This window comes from Styela clava, chromosome 1, assembly GCF_964204865.1.
Source record: "Styela clava chromosome 1, kaStyClav1.hap1.2, whole genome shotgun sequence".
Lineage (NCBI taxonomy): Eukaryota > Metazoa > Chordata > Ascidiacea > Stolidobranchia > Styelidae > Styela > Styela clava.
The window spans coordinates 4371143-4384409 of record NC_135250.1 but is presented as its reverse complement, the minus strand read 5'-3'; the positions used below and the strand labels follow the sequence as shown (position 1 = coordinate 4384409).

The following is a 13267-nucleotide window of genomic DNA, read 5'->3' as shown; positions in this document are numbered from 1 at the left end:
GTCTATTTCTATAAATGCTACAAAATTCGTTTCGTGTGAGCGGCCCAGAGGGTGTATATATAAAGGGAGTTTCTAAAGTAATTTGTATCAGAATGAATCCATTAAATATATATATATATGATGAAAAATTTGGAATTGCGCAGAAGATCAACGTTTTTCTGCAGTACTCTACTTTTTTGAATACACATAGCATACCCACTATGATATTTAGTACTGGAAATTCTTTTGGTTATGCAAACCTCGCCACTTAAACCTATAATATGATGTCACGTTTTGTCGTTATGACGTCACATTTTGATAATATGGCGTCACTATGTTGCTTATATTTAAATATTGGTCACCTCATGTGGAAACTTCCAATACGCCACTAGTTATACCGTTTGTTTAATGCTTATTTGAGTACTCCCGTAGTATGTGTACCAGGTTAGGGTTAGGCCATAAATTTTTTCCGATTTTTCTTATTTTGGTTTTATTACGAGTTCGGGGACTGTCTATGTTAATCAAGTGAATATACCTCCCGCCCATAGGTTTCAGTCCCTTTACACAACTTGATGTAAAGTAGGCGAACAAAATTAGTTCCATATTGGTATACATACTCCTGGAGCGCCCTTATTTGAATGCAGTCTATAAATAAGAACTGGGAAGATTAACACGTGCTGTCGTGGACGAAACTAATGAATAAATTAACTTATTTAAACGTTGGGAATATTCATTTCATGAAGGTATTCTTAGACTACGTTTGACACGCCTGACAAGCGGTTATGTAACTTCATTTATTTTTCATGTTTAGGTCAGGTCACGACCAGACCAGGGAACGTTCTCTATAGCGATTACCAATTATCAGTATAGCAAATGTTCGACAGATGTAGTACTTGTTTGCTTGTGATTGTGTTTTTGCATGGAGTATGTAGAAAGCTGCGAGTAATAGAAACATCGGAACGTTGTGCTTCACGCAATAGGGTTAGGTAGCCTATAATTTTAAACAGTTGGAGTCTAATATCTCTAATTGTCGAGTTGGATCTTATCAGTTAGCGGGTTTCAAGCTACGAAAAAGCGTTACAATGTACGAAAAAATGCTGTGTATAATACTGAGAATGTTTTTTATTGCCCCCCAAAAAAGGGTGGGGGTATATATTTAGTTTTGTTTCATTTTCTTTAAGAATCGTCGATTAGTTTTTTCACAATTTGACAGTCAGTTTCATTCCATGGCAAATCCAGCTTTTCCGTTTTTTGTTTCGAAGTTATTCATTCAATGCTTTAGATACCCCACTACATACGGCCACATGTTATTACTTCTTGACTGGATGTGGGAATCACGAAACTACTTCTCTAACCTGAAATTCCATCACGGCGAGGCGATGTCGACTAACGAGTAAACTAATAAGCTTAAATATTGCTTACTAATATTTTCGATAAGTTCATAATCATGTAATGACAAGAAATGTAAACAATAAAAGAATTAAATCTTTCGTAAAACGGAGCCGCAACACAACTTATCAATTTAATCCGATTCTGAAGGTTTTGAGAATTTTCCTCCTTTTTAAATCCTCGCTGATTTTGTGTATAATCCACATTTAACATCCGATCATTTTGTTTTCGTTCTATCAAGTTTCAAAATCCTTGATTTACCGAGTTGAAGCGAGTTTATTTAAATTTTATTTCAAAATGTGCGTTTTGTTTTATCCGGTCATATTTAGTTTATTCCGGAATTCATACTTTATCCAAACCGGTGTGCCATTTCTACGACGGCGATTATGTTTAAAATGTTGTAATCAGAGATAAATATTTTGCACAGAATATTAATCCTCTTTATTAAACCATCATGTATCGATGGATTCTTGTGCTCGTTTGTAGCCATGTTCGGGGGAACAAGATAGCAACACTCAAGTATATGGACACAAGAATTAAATGTAAACAATTTTCACGGAATTGAAATAAAACATCAAAATTTAGTTTAGAATATCGTGCCTCCAAATGTTTTGTTTAGCAAACAAAACTAAAATAATAACTTGCTAGTGTCTTCCTTCATCTTTAAATACTAAAATACTTACATACTTTGGAGTCAATTGGTCCGTTAGTGGTGAAGATCAGCAATTTTTAACAATAACTACATCAACCCTAAAGAAACCCACAACAGGAAATTAAGCAAAACTCCATAAGTCATGTGACTGCCCAACGAGACGGTGTCATTCACTGAAAACTAAGGCCAGACAATAAGCAATTTGTTTCAACTCTTGTTACATATGCTGCAACTGATGGTGACTATATGCTAATTACTGTAAAATGAACTCGAATTTACCTATTTTTAATATACAGAATAACCACGAGGTCTCTTAACAATTTCAATTTTGTTATGAAGTCTGTTTTCAATATATTTTAACCAAGTTTGTTGTTTTTTAACCAGTAATTATTCAAGTATTTTTACTTCATTTATTATATCTGTGAGAGCCAAAACAATATATAGTATCGATAAAAAATTCCCTCTTTTGAATTTCAAAAATTTCAAGACTTTATGGATAACCTTTACAATACAGCAGCTGGATTAAATACCCTAATATAAAGTTAAATTTGCCAAATTTTTAATATTCTCGAAATTAAGTTGCATTCAAAAACTATCATTCGAAAAACGACGTCATTGTTAATTCATTGCCTCAGGACTTTTTGTGGAACAATGGTATGTTAAGTGCGTAATAATCCGAGTACGAATTACTTGTTAACTATTGTTTGATCACAGGAAAAGTGTCCGTAATGAGCACATTAAATTTTTTGAGTAGGAACGAAATATGTTATAATCTTAGTAACAAAACGAAAGAATTCTTGGCTTTAATTTTAAGTCTCTTAGTATGAAATGACGATGTAAGCCTGCATTGTTTATTCCCTAATTCATCATTGACTTGAATTTGACCAAACTGGGGACTTCATCCCTGAAGAGCGAATCTCTAAAAAGCCCGTTTGAGAAAATGATAAAAAATATTTTTGTGTTTTTAAACTTCTGTAGTATTTTTTTGGAATGCTTAGATGAATAGTGCTTCAATTCATGACAGAAACAACTTGAAATTCATTTATATCTTTGTAATATTTTTAAGCGGAAATTTTTCGAATTTTTAAATTCGCCCCTTTTTCTTAAATCCTCGAAATTAAAACTCATTTGCCATTTGCTTCAAACTAGAATCTGAACATAAAATCGTATTACCAAAGCTTTATGTCAATTTTGAAAAAAGATTTTCTTATTATATAACCTCAGTTCATGTTTTACGTACAGGTAAATCACATTGAGGTGCCAGGTGTATTGTTTAATTAAAAAAATACAATGGTAGCAACCGATTATAATTTTAATTTTGTGCTGTTTCGGTAAGTTTCGATACAACTTCCTGTAATCTGACCAATAAGCTGAGCCACCTTCGGTCGTCGAGGTTTTAGATTGGTAATGTTTTCGGCGCTCCGGAAGTGTGTGCACCAATATGGAGGAAACTAATTTTGTTCGCCTACTTTACATCAAGTTGTGTAAAGGGACCGAAACCTATGGGCAGTGGATATTTTCACATGGCTAACACGGACAGTCCCGAATTCGTAATAGAACCAAAATAAGGAAAATCGGAATAAAATTATTGCCTAACCCTAACCTAGTTCACACACTACAGGAGTACCAACAGAGTAGCTTCTTACATTTTAGAGAATGCTTGCATCGGGAGGGGTCTTGTCTGGTTCTTTCTATATAACAAAGTAGGTGTGTGCTTTAACTATTAAACTTTGGGACATTATATAACCAAGTACAGAGTTTAAATTTGTATTTCATTTCTATATATAAAAGTTATATAACTAGTTAGTATAGAAATAGGTAAATACATATATAGGTATACAAAACTGAAACTCTTTATATCTTCGCAATTATCATTTTAAAATAAACAATTTTGATAAATGAAAATTTTGTTTACATATTCATATGCACCTTGTGGTAAACATTCATAGGCCAGACACCATTTTAAATACCTATTGGCCTATCACATTATAGCAATGAAGGTGTGTGCATGAACTATATCCCTTTCGGGACATTATATAACTAAGTACAACGTTTCAATTTGTATTTCTAATGCTATATATAGAAAGGTATGAAAATAGACTAGGCATAAATTGGAAATAGGTGTGTATATAAACGTCTTCGCAATTATCATTTCAAAATAAGCAACTTTTGAATGGGAAGTTTGTTTACATCTTGTTATATACCGTGTAACAAGTCATTCAGAAGATAATATACCTTTTCAGATGCTTTAAGTATTTTGCATAAACGCACTGCGATGTAAGGACGTGATAGGTAACCACTTGTTGGCCTAACACATTATATCACCTGGCACGTAATAAATAATAAATACTTGATCGATATATAGTCGGTTGTATACTGTCACGAATCCTTTATGTTGTATGAGAATATGTAGGGGTTTCAATTAGTTAGTCTTTATTGGGGGCTCCCGAAGTATGCAAACCAAGATGGCGGACATCGGAATGTAATATGTGTACTAGGTTAGGGTTAGGTCATAATTTTAAGTATAAATACTACGGGAGGCTCTTGGCTAGTCTTCGAACTGATAATAGGACCAAAATAAGAAAAATTGGAAAGAAATTATCGCCTAACCCTAACCTGTTACCCATGTTACGTTCCGATGTCCGCCATCTTGGTTCGCATACTTCGGGAGCACCCTTTATTGTATATAGAGAAGTTCAATAGAAGCGTAGTCGAGCGTTTAAATTATGGTTACTATGCTGACGAACAACGTGTAATTTTCAAATTAATGAAAGGATAAGTTTACGGCTTTTGGTATTCGATGTAACAGGTTTCGTTGGAAATTGGCGTTTTAAATCGTCGGAGAGTTGGTAATTGATATAATGAAATATTAACCCGATGCCACAGGTGTTTTGTGGTTACAACGGTTGTCCTTTTTGTAGCCAAATTTCAAAAAGCAAGGTATTTAGCAGAAGCCAGGTCATTTGGGAGATATCCTAGAAAGAACATAACATTTGTGCAAATCGTCCTAGGTTGCTGAACATTTTTTAAAATAGACATCTCCCGAAAACGTACAGTGCAAATGAAGTCAGACAATATCAGTTAGTGCAAGGTAGCTCAAAATAACAGGAATTCGGTCATTCGGGACATATTCTAGAAATAACATAACTTCATTGCAATGCGTCCTAGATTACTGAAGCTTTTGGGTATAATCATACACAAACAGAAGTTCAAGTGTTAGTGAATTTTATTAATTTTTGTAGAAGCAATCATGACATTGATGTGTTCTGTTTAGGGTCACCCTCTGTAGTATCAGTTTATTCGGAGATACAGTTGTAATAATTTTATTACGTCGTGTTTCCACGTCAGGTCATCTGTATCAATTAACAACGTAAGGCAATAATACGCTGATGAGAGCGGTAAACTCTCGTCCATTAAAATACTTGAAGTAACTAAACTCGCAGTATTTTGATCACTTTTGGTTTATGCCGACTGCGACCCGCAAGGTCTCCTCGGAATGCGGCCCTTCAATCTAGCAACCTTGGACCACTCTGATGTAAGGTAAAAATATTTGCTAAAGAGAAACAATGAATCTGCCTTTTTATTCTTGGTAAAGCAACGTGCATTTCTCAGTAATTTTGCAAATTTGTCAAATCGATAGCGGCATCAAATGACGCACAGTTGACGTGGCGTGCGTGATTAATTAAAATTGTCCGGCGTATTGGTCATAAATACTTCATCATCGATTGGAACGTCAAAGTTTCAATGCGTTTATTAAAAATATGGAGCTTGATTTACGTTATCAACTCTCAAAAAAGGTTAAAAGATTTAGTGGAAAAAATGATCAAAGACTCAAATTTGTTAGATGGAACTAAATTTTTCAAATTTTTATATCATTTCATATATATTTCTCTAAGTCTGTACAGCACTATACTGCAAGCACAATGAAACATAAGAAGTATGCCGCGATAAGACGATCAAAGGGTTTAAATTACACAGAACTGAATTCAACGAATTTGATATCATTCAATATTATGTAGATCAAAGTTTAACTGTGCGGTAATCTTTTTTTCAATTATAACAGTGATTAGATTATTAGTTCAACGGTTGATCGTTACTGGTTAGATGGTTTTGTATGTTAGTTGTTATGTATACTTCCCGCCTCTAATAATTGTGATATCCATTTAAAATATTTCATTCAACTTCATAACGCATTATGACAGCCTACGTGTATATGATTCACACCCATAACATAATTAAATTGGTATTACTGATATAAATAATGCCGGGATTAATGTTGTCATACTCTAGCTAATAAAAGTTTAACGATAGCATAAATGTAGTTGTAGCAAGCAGAAGCTTTTTCAAGTTTGTACAGCGCCACTATGTATTTTTATCTCTATTATGGTTAAAATTGACAAATCTCTTGTGTAGCTGAAGTTGTGTAAATAGGGCTCTCCAGAAGTATGTGTACCAATATGGAGGTAACAAATTTTGTTCGCCTACTTTACATCAAGTTGTGTAAATGAACTGAAACCTATGGGCAGGGGATATATTAAGTTGGCTGACACAAAAGTCCCCGAACTCGTAATAAAACTAAAATAAAGAAAAATCGGAATAAAATTATGACCTAACCCTAACCTGGTACACATACTACGGGTGTATCAAAAATGGATGTATCTTTGCGGAATTGAAGTTGTAAAATTGCAAAAAAATGACGTATTTATTTTACTTGGTGATATTCATAACTTACTGTGTTAGTTTTGTGATCTCTTGGGTTAAAGCCTCATGACCATCAATCACCCTCTCTCAACAAATTCGACTAGGCTATTCAACAGGCTGCCACCGAAGCAGAAAAATTGCAGTCCTTCAATAATAGCTACTTATTTGTCCACATCTACAGTAAAGCAAAGAAGCAAAACAGCTCATAAAATATCAACATCTCTAGCGATACAATACAGGTAATTGTACTAAGCAGAAGATAGCTGACGTTCGTACAGCACCACTATGCATTTTCCAGCTATGCTAAAAATGGATATGAATAATGTACTGCGAGACTGTTCATGTGTTGTCATTGTTGTGAACTGCCAGTCTAGGGAAATCTGAATTCGGTCAGACAAAACCTTGCGAAGACAAAAATGTATTTCATTTGTGTTAGTGTGCAGTATTTCTAAATCTCCTAGTATAGATTTGGCATTATACGTGACAGGCGAAAACTCCATTTTCTATTTTAAACTTTGTAATATGTGTAGATCGATTTCAAAATCAAATGGTCGTAATTGATATAATACCAGTTAATTGATGCATTGATTGAAATAGTACCTGATTATTATAACTGAAGATGCCGTCCCAATTTGAACTATTCGAAGGTTTTATAAGACAACTGACAAATCGTCTAACGGAGCAAACTATAGATTATGATGAGATACGTAAAAAACAGGTTAACAGTATGCGAGAATCAGTGTGTAATTGGTTGCTATTATATCGTGCACAAGCCGGTACTTCAGCGTGAGATGGGTTCAGTACTATAATGTGAGATCCACTATGATAGCTTGGGGTCTAACACACTTTAGCGTGTGATCTGCATTGAGCTGGTACTATAAAGTGCATTTTTATATCCCTAAGGGTCATCGCCAGTGATTGGGTACAGTGGGTTCGCAAGAACCGTTCTTGGGGTGTTGTGCTCAAGAGCGACCCCGTTGTTCTTAGTTTTAGAGGTTGGACGGGCGCAGCAAATGGGTTTCGTGCATCACAGCTGACGACTAGCTATATATTTTGCGTTTCGAAACTTATGTCTTAGATTTATGTGAAGCGTATTATATTAATGATGCTTACTTAGTGACATACATACATTTACTAAAATGAGGGAACCCGTTGTTAACGAATTTGACGCAAAAGAGAGCCGTTCCTAAAATTTTGAATTTCATTTCTAGTTATCACTTATTTATAACTCTAACCTTAGTAGGTGAGAACTTACTCACGTCACAGTGGAACTGTGCAATATCTTTTTTAAAGGTGATATAGGACATGATACAATTGACAGTCCATGCAAATTTGTGGAGTAACATTTCCAGCACCGACTAGTAAATGACTTTACTCATTCATTAGTATATATACTGTAAAAAAAAAAGTATTCACAAGTGCTTTTCATGGTAAATTCATAAGCTAATACAGCGCAAAGAATATTATAAGTTATATGAATGACTGAGACATGGTACTTACTATATGAATCCTAAAGTAAATAACTGCTTGGTTTAGAAATATCGAAAGCTCGGAAAAAGTTAATTTAAGTTACAAATATTGGTATACTATTGTATATATATACGAACTGATAATAAAGTCCTGTTACAATCAAAATTTTGTTATGAAGTCAGTTCCCAAAATATCTTAACCAGGTTTGTTTTATTTGAATATGTTCTTTCATTTTCACTTAATAAACTTTCATATTCCCACCGTCAGTTGCACGAAGCGAATCAAAATTCCTCAGCCCAATTTATTACATAACTTTTTGAACGCCTGTATACCTGTCATTTGTATAATGTTGTGACGTATAATCACGAATTAACAATACGTGGGCTAGAATAGCTTCACTTCCGCGTATGTTTGTGAACTACGACACAGTTAGAGACAATATGGTGCAGTTATGTCGGTGTGAACTCAGTCAGTATTTTCGATGGTAACATTACACTGGTAACTTTATAGTTTATGATGTGCGTACTGTTTTTATGGTATTCCTGTGATATGTGAACCAAGATGGCGGACACCGGAACGTAGTATGTGTACCAGGTTAGGATTAGGTCATAATCTCAGGCACAGGGAGACACTCGGCTAGTCCACGAACTTGTGATATAACTAAAATAAGGAAACTGGGATTAAAATTATGGCCTAATTCTTACGTGGTACACATACTACGTTTCGGTGTCCGCCATGATGGTTCGCATATTATTTTTTACGTATTAGATTTTACGTATTTTTGTAAGGCAACGCAGTATATAAGTATTTCAAACTTTGATGAAATATGGCAGCAAAACAGTGGGCATGTAACTTTGTAGTTCGCGTACTGTTTTTATACTTCGCCACCGAATACCTTTTTACGTATTTACGTAAAGAAACGCATATTTAAAAAATACAGAAGTGAAAGTATGACAAAGTTTACACGCAAGCAATATCTAAATTATGCGTACATCTACCACGATAGAATTTTTTGGAAAAATAATGTAGGAGTAATATTGAAACATCGACCGATTTATAATGAGAGTTGAACAGGAATGTTGAGAAAGTGAATTCAGAAATGTAAACCGTTCGTTCGAAATGAAATAGGATAATGCTAACGTTACCGATAGAGGCCCGTGGGAATTGGAGGATGACTGAAGAAAGTGGTAATAGCTTTCCAGCATACTCCTTCATCTTTTTTCAGTATTTGAAAATGATAGTCCCATTTGTTCCTTTTTTCCCAACGGCGACAATCCTCTTTGTGTTCAATAAATACATAATATAATATGTATGGATAGCATAACACACAAATCGGCAGGTTGTTTAGTCACCGATCTTTTACTGTTGTAATAATACACAAAGATTTTTGCAAAGACTGATCATATCGCAACTTGTGGTTGATAAATTGTTGTAATGATCTGCAAATAGGTGTCAAATTCGTTGATAATATAGATTAAGATTGTTATCTAATATAAAGTCAATATAAGGCGAGATCGATTCACAAAATTTTTACTATTTACTACGATTAGTATTAAGCTAATTAGTTGGAACTCGTGGTGGGAAAATCACGACCCGCGGGCCTGATCCGGCCTACCGAAGTGTTTGATCCGGCCCTTTTGTGTCTGCCGTTTAGAAGGGTTTTAGAATACTTTTCTTGATACGCACGCTATATATTCATATATATAATTTATTGGTGCAGTACCGTTGTATGTCTTATGAAGGATATGCTAACCCTTTCTTGTCATGTCACCGTAATTTATTCATATCCAAAATTCACTGACTTTCCATGACCTAAACTGAATACAAAATTATTATGACTTTACACAAATTCCATCAGCTTGTGCATAATATAATCCGTCATGTTGCGGTTTACGACTTTACGAAACTCTTATGTTCATCTTAAGCTCTAACGGTATTTTAAAATTTCGCAAAAAAGTGCTTATAACTCTCATATTTGCGACAAAAAATTCTCTCGAAAAATTCAAAATAGTTTCCAATAAAAGAACAAATCATTGCGGAAATGTAGCAGACTAGAGGTGGTAAATCTTCATTTAATAAGAGGTATAGTTAAATAGATTTCGTTTTTAGTAAATTAACTTATATAATAATAATTTTCACTTAAGTCAACTTTAGCAGATACCTTGTTATATACCACGTGGAAGTAGAACTGTGATATGTTTTAATGTAAATAATAGAAAAAGAAATTTTTGTAATCTCGGTGTTTGCAAGTTGTTGGAAATTATGAATCGTTTTCGGGGGTGTTTTACTTTTCGGTCTGGGCGAGGTGACAGACAAATGGTGTGTATCAGGTTAGGGTTAGGCCATAATTTTATTTTAGTTTTCTTATTTTATTTCTATTACGAGTTCGGAGACTGTCGCTGTAGGCCAAGTGAATATACCCCCTGTCCATAGGTTTCAGTCCCTTTACATAACTTGATGTAAAGTAGGCGAACAAAATTAGTTACCTCCATATTGGTACACATACTTCTGGAGCGCCGACAAAGATATACCATTACACCGAACATTTTTTAATTTACGTAGTGTACCAGTGAAATAATAGTAACAGCTGACTATTTATAAATAGTTATATACAAACTTATTATATTATTATGTTCACATGACTGAATTTACAGGCTTAATAGAACACAATTCAAGTATTTGATTGTATCAAATGGCTTTAAATTGAAGCAAACAATGCACCAATTTGAGAACTCATCAATTATTGAATATCCCGAATATAATTTAGTTTAAGGCTGTTTATTACTAAAATATGAGTCAGACAACTTCGAAAAACGTTTTCATAGAAGTGCAATTATGTTAAAACGTAACCTAACATTTCTCTCTTAATTACAGTATATGAGCATTGCTTCATTATCCTAGAAACCTGAACCTGTAATTAAGCTTTAGGGCTGTCGGATATACCATCCTGCTGGTTTAGTTTCAGTCGACCTACACGGCTAGCTTTGGCGTCAAAAAGCGATGACGATGTCTGCGATGGAACGAAAGTTCTATTTTCAAGATTGGAAGTTGGGAGCTATTTTCAGTTTTGTTGGCATGGTAATTTGATTTAATATGATATTTTTAAATTGATTTTTTCCTCCCTTCATTTGAATATGCCATTTTAGTGAATTTGCTGCTAATATGGTTTTGCACATTCTGAAAAATGTTTTCCTATTCTGTCTTTAAACTGTTTATCATCTGAATTTTGCTCCGTGACGAATGCAGTGACGAATGCAATCGCAGTCTCGTCCAATTTTTTTTTATTTGATATTCAAATTCTATAGGGTTACATCACTATTCTTATTTTGTGAGCAACAAATGAGAATATAGTGATTAAATAATGTTGTACTTTGCTCGTTCGCCTGTCATGAAAATTCACAATAAAATACCACGAATCATTAATTTTAATCCTTTTATATTACAAATTAAATATAATATAAACTGCTATACGAATGGTCAGTTACACTGAAACGTTAATATCAAGCAGCAGATGGCCAACACTATGAATACAAATATGGAATGACTTTATATTCCCGTTTCTTGTAATGAGGCGTGGTTAGTTGCGCTATATCAACCAAATCAACACCCACCAAAAATCTGTGTCTAAATTTGACCGCTTTTTTATACAGAGCGCTCGTTCAACGCTCAACGCAATTCAATTTAACGAGAACGTTGAACTCTAAATGAACGCGCAAATCTTTTTCCATTATGAAAGAATGTTTATCTAAATGTATTTGTATATTAAATTATCAAGTTCATTTTCAAAATCGACCTTAAAACCTTAAATGTCAAACATAACCACAAGCATCCTATACGCGGGTTTTTGTTATGATAAATATAATATGGATATAAAAGAGTCTATTCAATTTTTTGTGGATATAAATACCTATGAACTTGATGCTTATATGGCGGTCGAAACTGACTTATTTGAGTACATGCAACGTATCTGCATGTTGTTCCATAAACAAAATTTACCTAAAATATGTCAACAAGTGTGGCATATGAAACATAAAACAAGAGGAAATATAGACACATTGCTGAAAGTATACTGTCTTTTGTAAAACGAAGTTACTATTTGAAGTTAGCTTATTCCTTTTTGTTTAAAAATTATTTATTACTGTCCATGTTATTACTTTTTCTGTACAGTATTCCACAATTAAACTCAAGCAAAAAACTTTATTTGGAAATATCAAAAACTTCTTTCGTGAGATTTTGAATCATCCATTAAAACACAGCTTGACGGAAATTGATTATATTAATTGTAAAAACAATTATTAATTTATATTTCAATTAAATATCAGTTGCTGTGGTCAAGCAAGACTGTCTACTTATCCTCCCTATATGCCTTTGCGCTTGTAGATCCGTAAGCAATGTATAATGCAAGTATACTGTACCAAAAATAAACAAGACTACACGATTTAAGAGTTTCTTTAAGTTAAATCATATTATTTATTTATGTTTATAAACTCCTGATTCAAGTTTGAAAGTCAATTCTCCTGGCCAATTTCTCTAAAAGTACGTAGCTTGACATTACTTAATTCTGCGTGAACATGAAATGAGTAAGAACGTTTTAGACTTTATCGCTTGTTGATATCGAAACATAAAAGTAAAAACATTTACATAGTTCTAATCAAAGACCAATTTTAAGCGAATGTGGTATTATGTCACTTTGACTGACGCAGACGATACAAATTCAATTGCTATGTTTAGTACAATTATGTTTATTATCTTAGATCAAAAATCAATTATCAATTATCAATTTTACTTTCATAATTAAAAACATTTAGTTAATATTCAATTCGTCTAATTTACTTTTGATGACAATTCTACCGGTTTCGGACTACTGTATTGAAAAATTTAGAATGGGTAATCTAACATTTCCGCCTTATAATAAACTTATAATCATTCAAAAATTCATTTTTCAACATATAACGACGTTTAATGAGGTACTGCATTATTTTGTGGCATTTTTAAAAGCTTTAACTCACGAAACCCTAATATAGCGGCATTTTTCAGCTTTTATAGTATCATATAGATTTGAATGAGAAATATAAA

The 13267-nt window shown here is 33.6% G+C and overlaps 1 protein-coding gene across 1 annotated transcript in view; it reads left to right on the top strand.

Annotated features, from left to right (window-relative positions):
• Positions 1-11069: 11069 nt before the first annotated feature.
• LOC120347617 (patched domain-containing protein 3-like) overlaps positions 11070-13267 on the top strand; it is a 30059-nt gene continuing 27861 nt past the window's right edge. Inside the window, exon 1 of the mRNA XM_039417667.2 lies at positions 11070-11269. Coding sequence (XP_039273601.2) covers positions 11192-11269 — 78 coding nt within the window. The 5' untranslated portion in view covers positions 11070-11191. The remainder of the gene's footprint in view (positions 11270-13267) is intronic.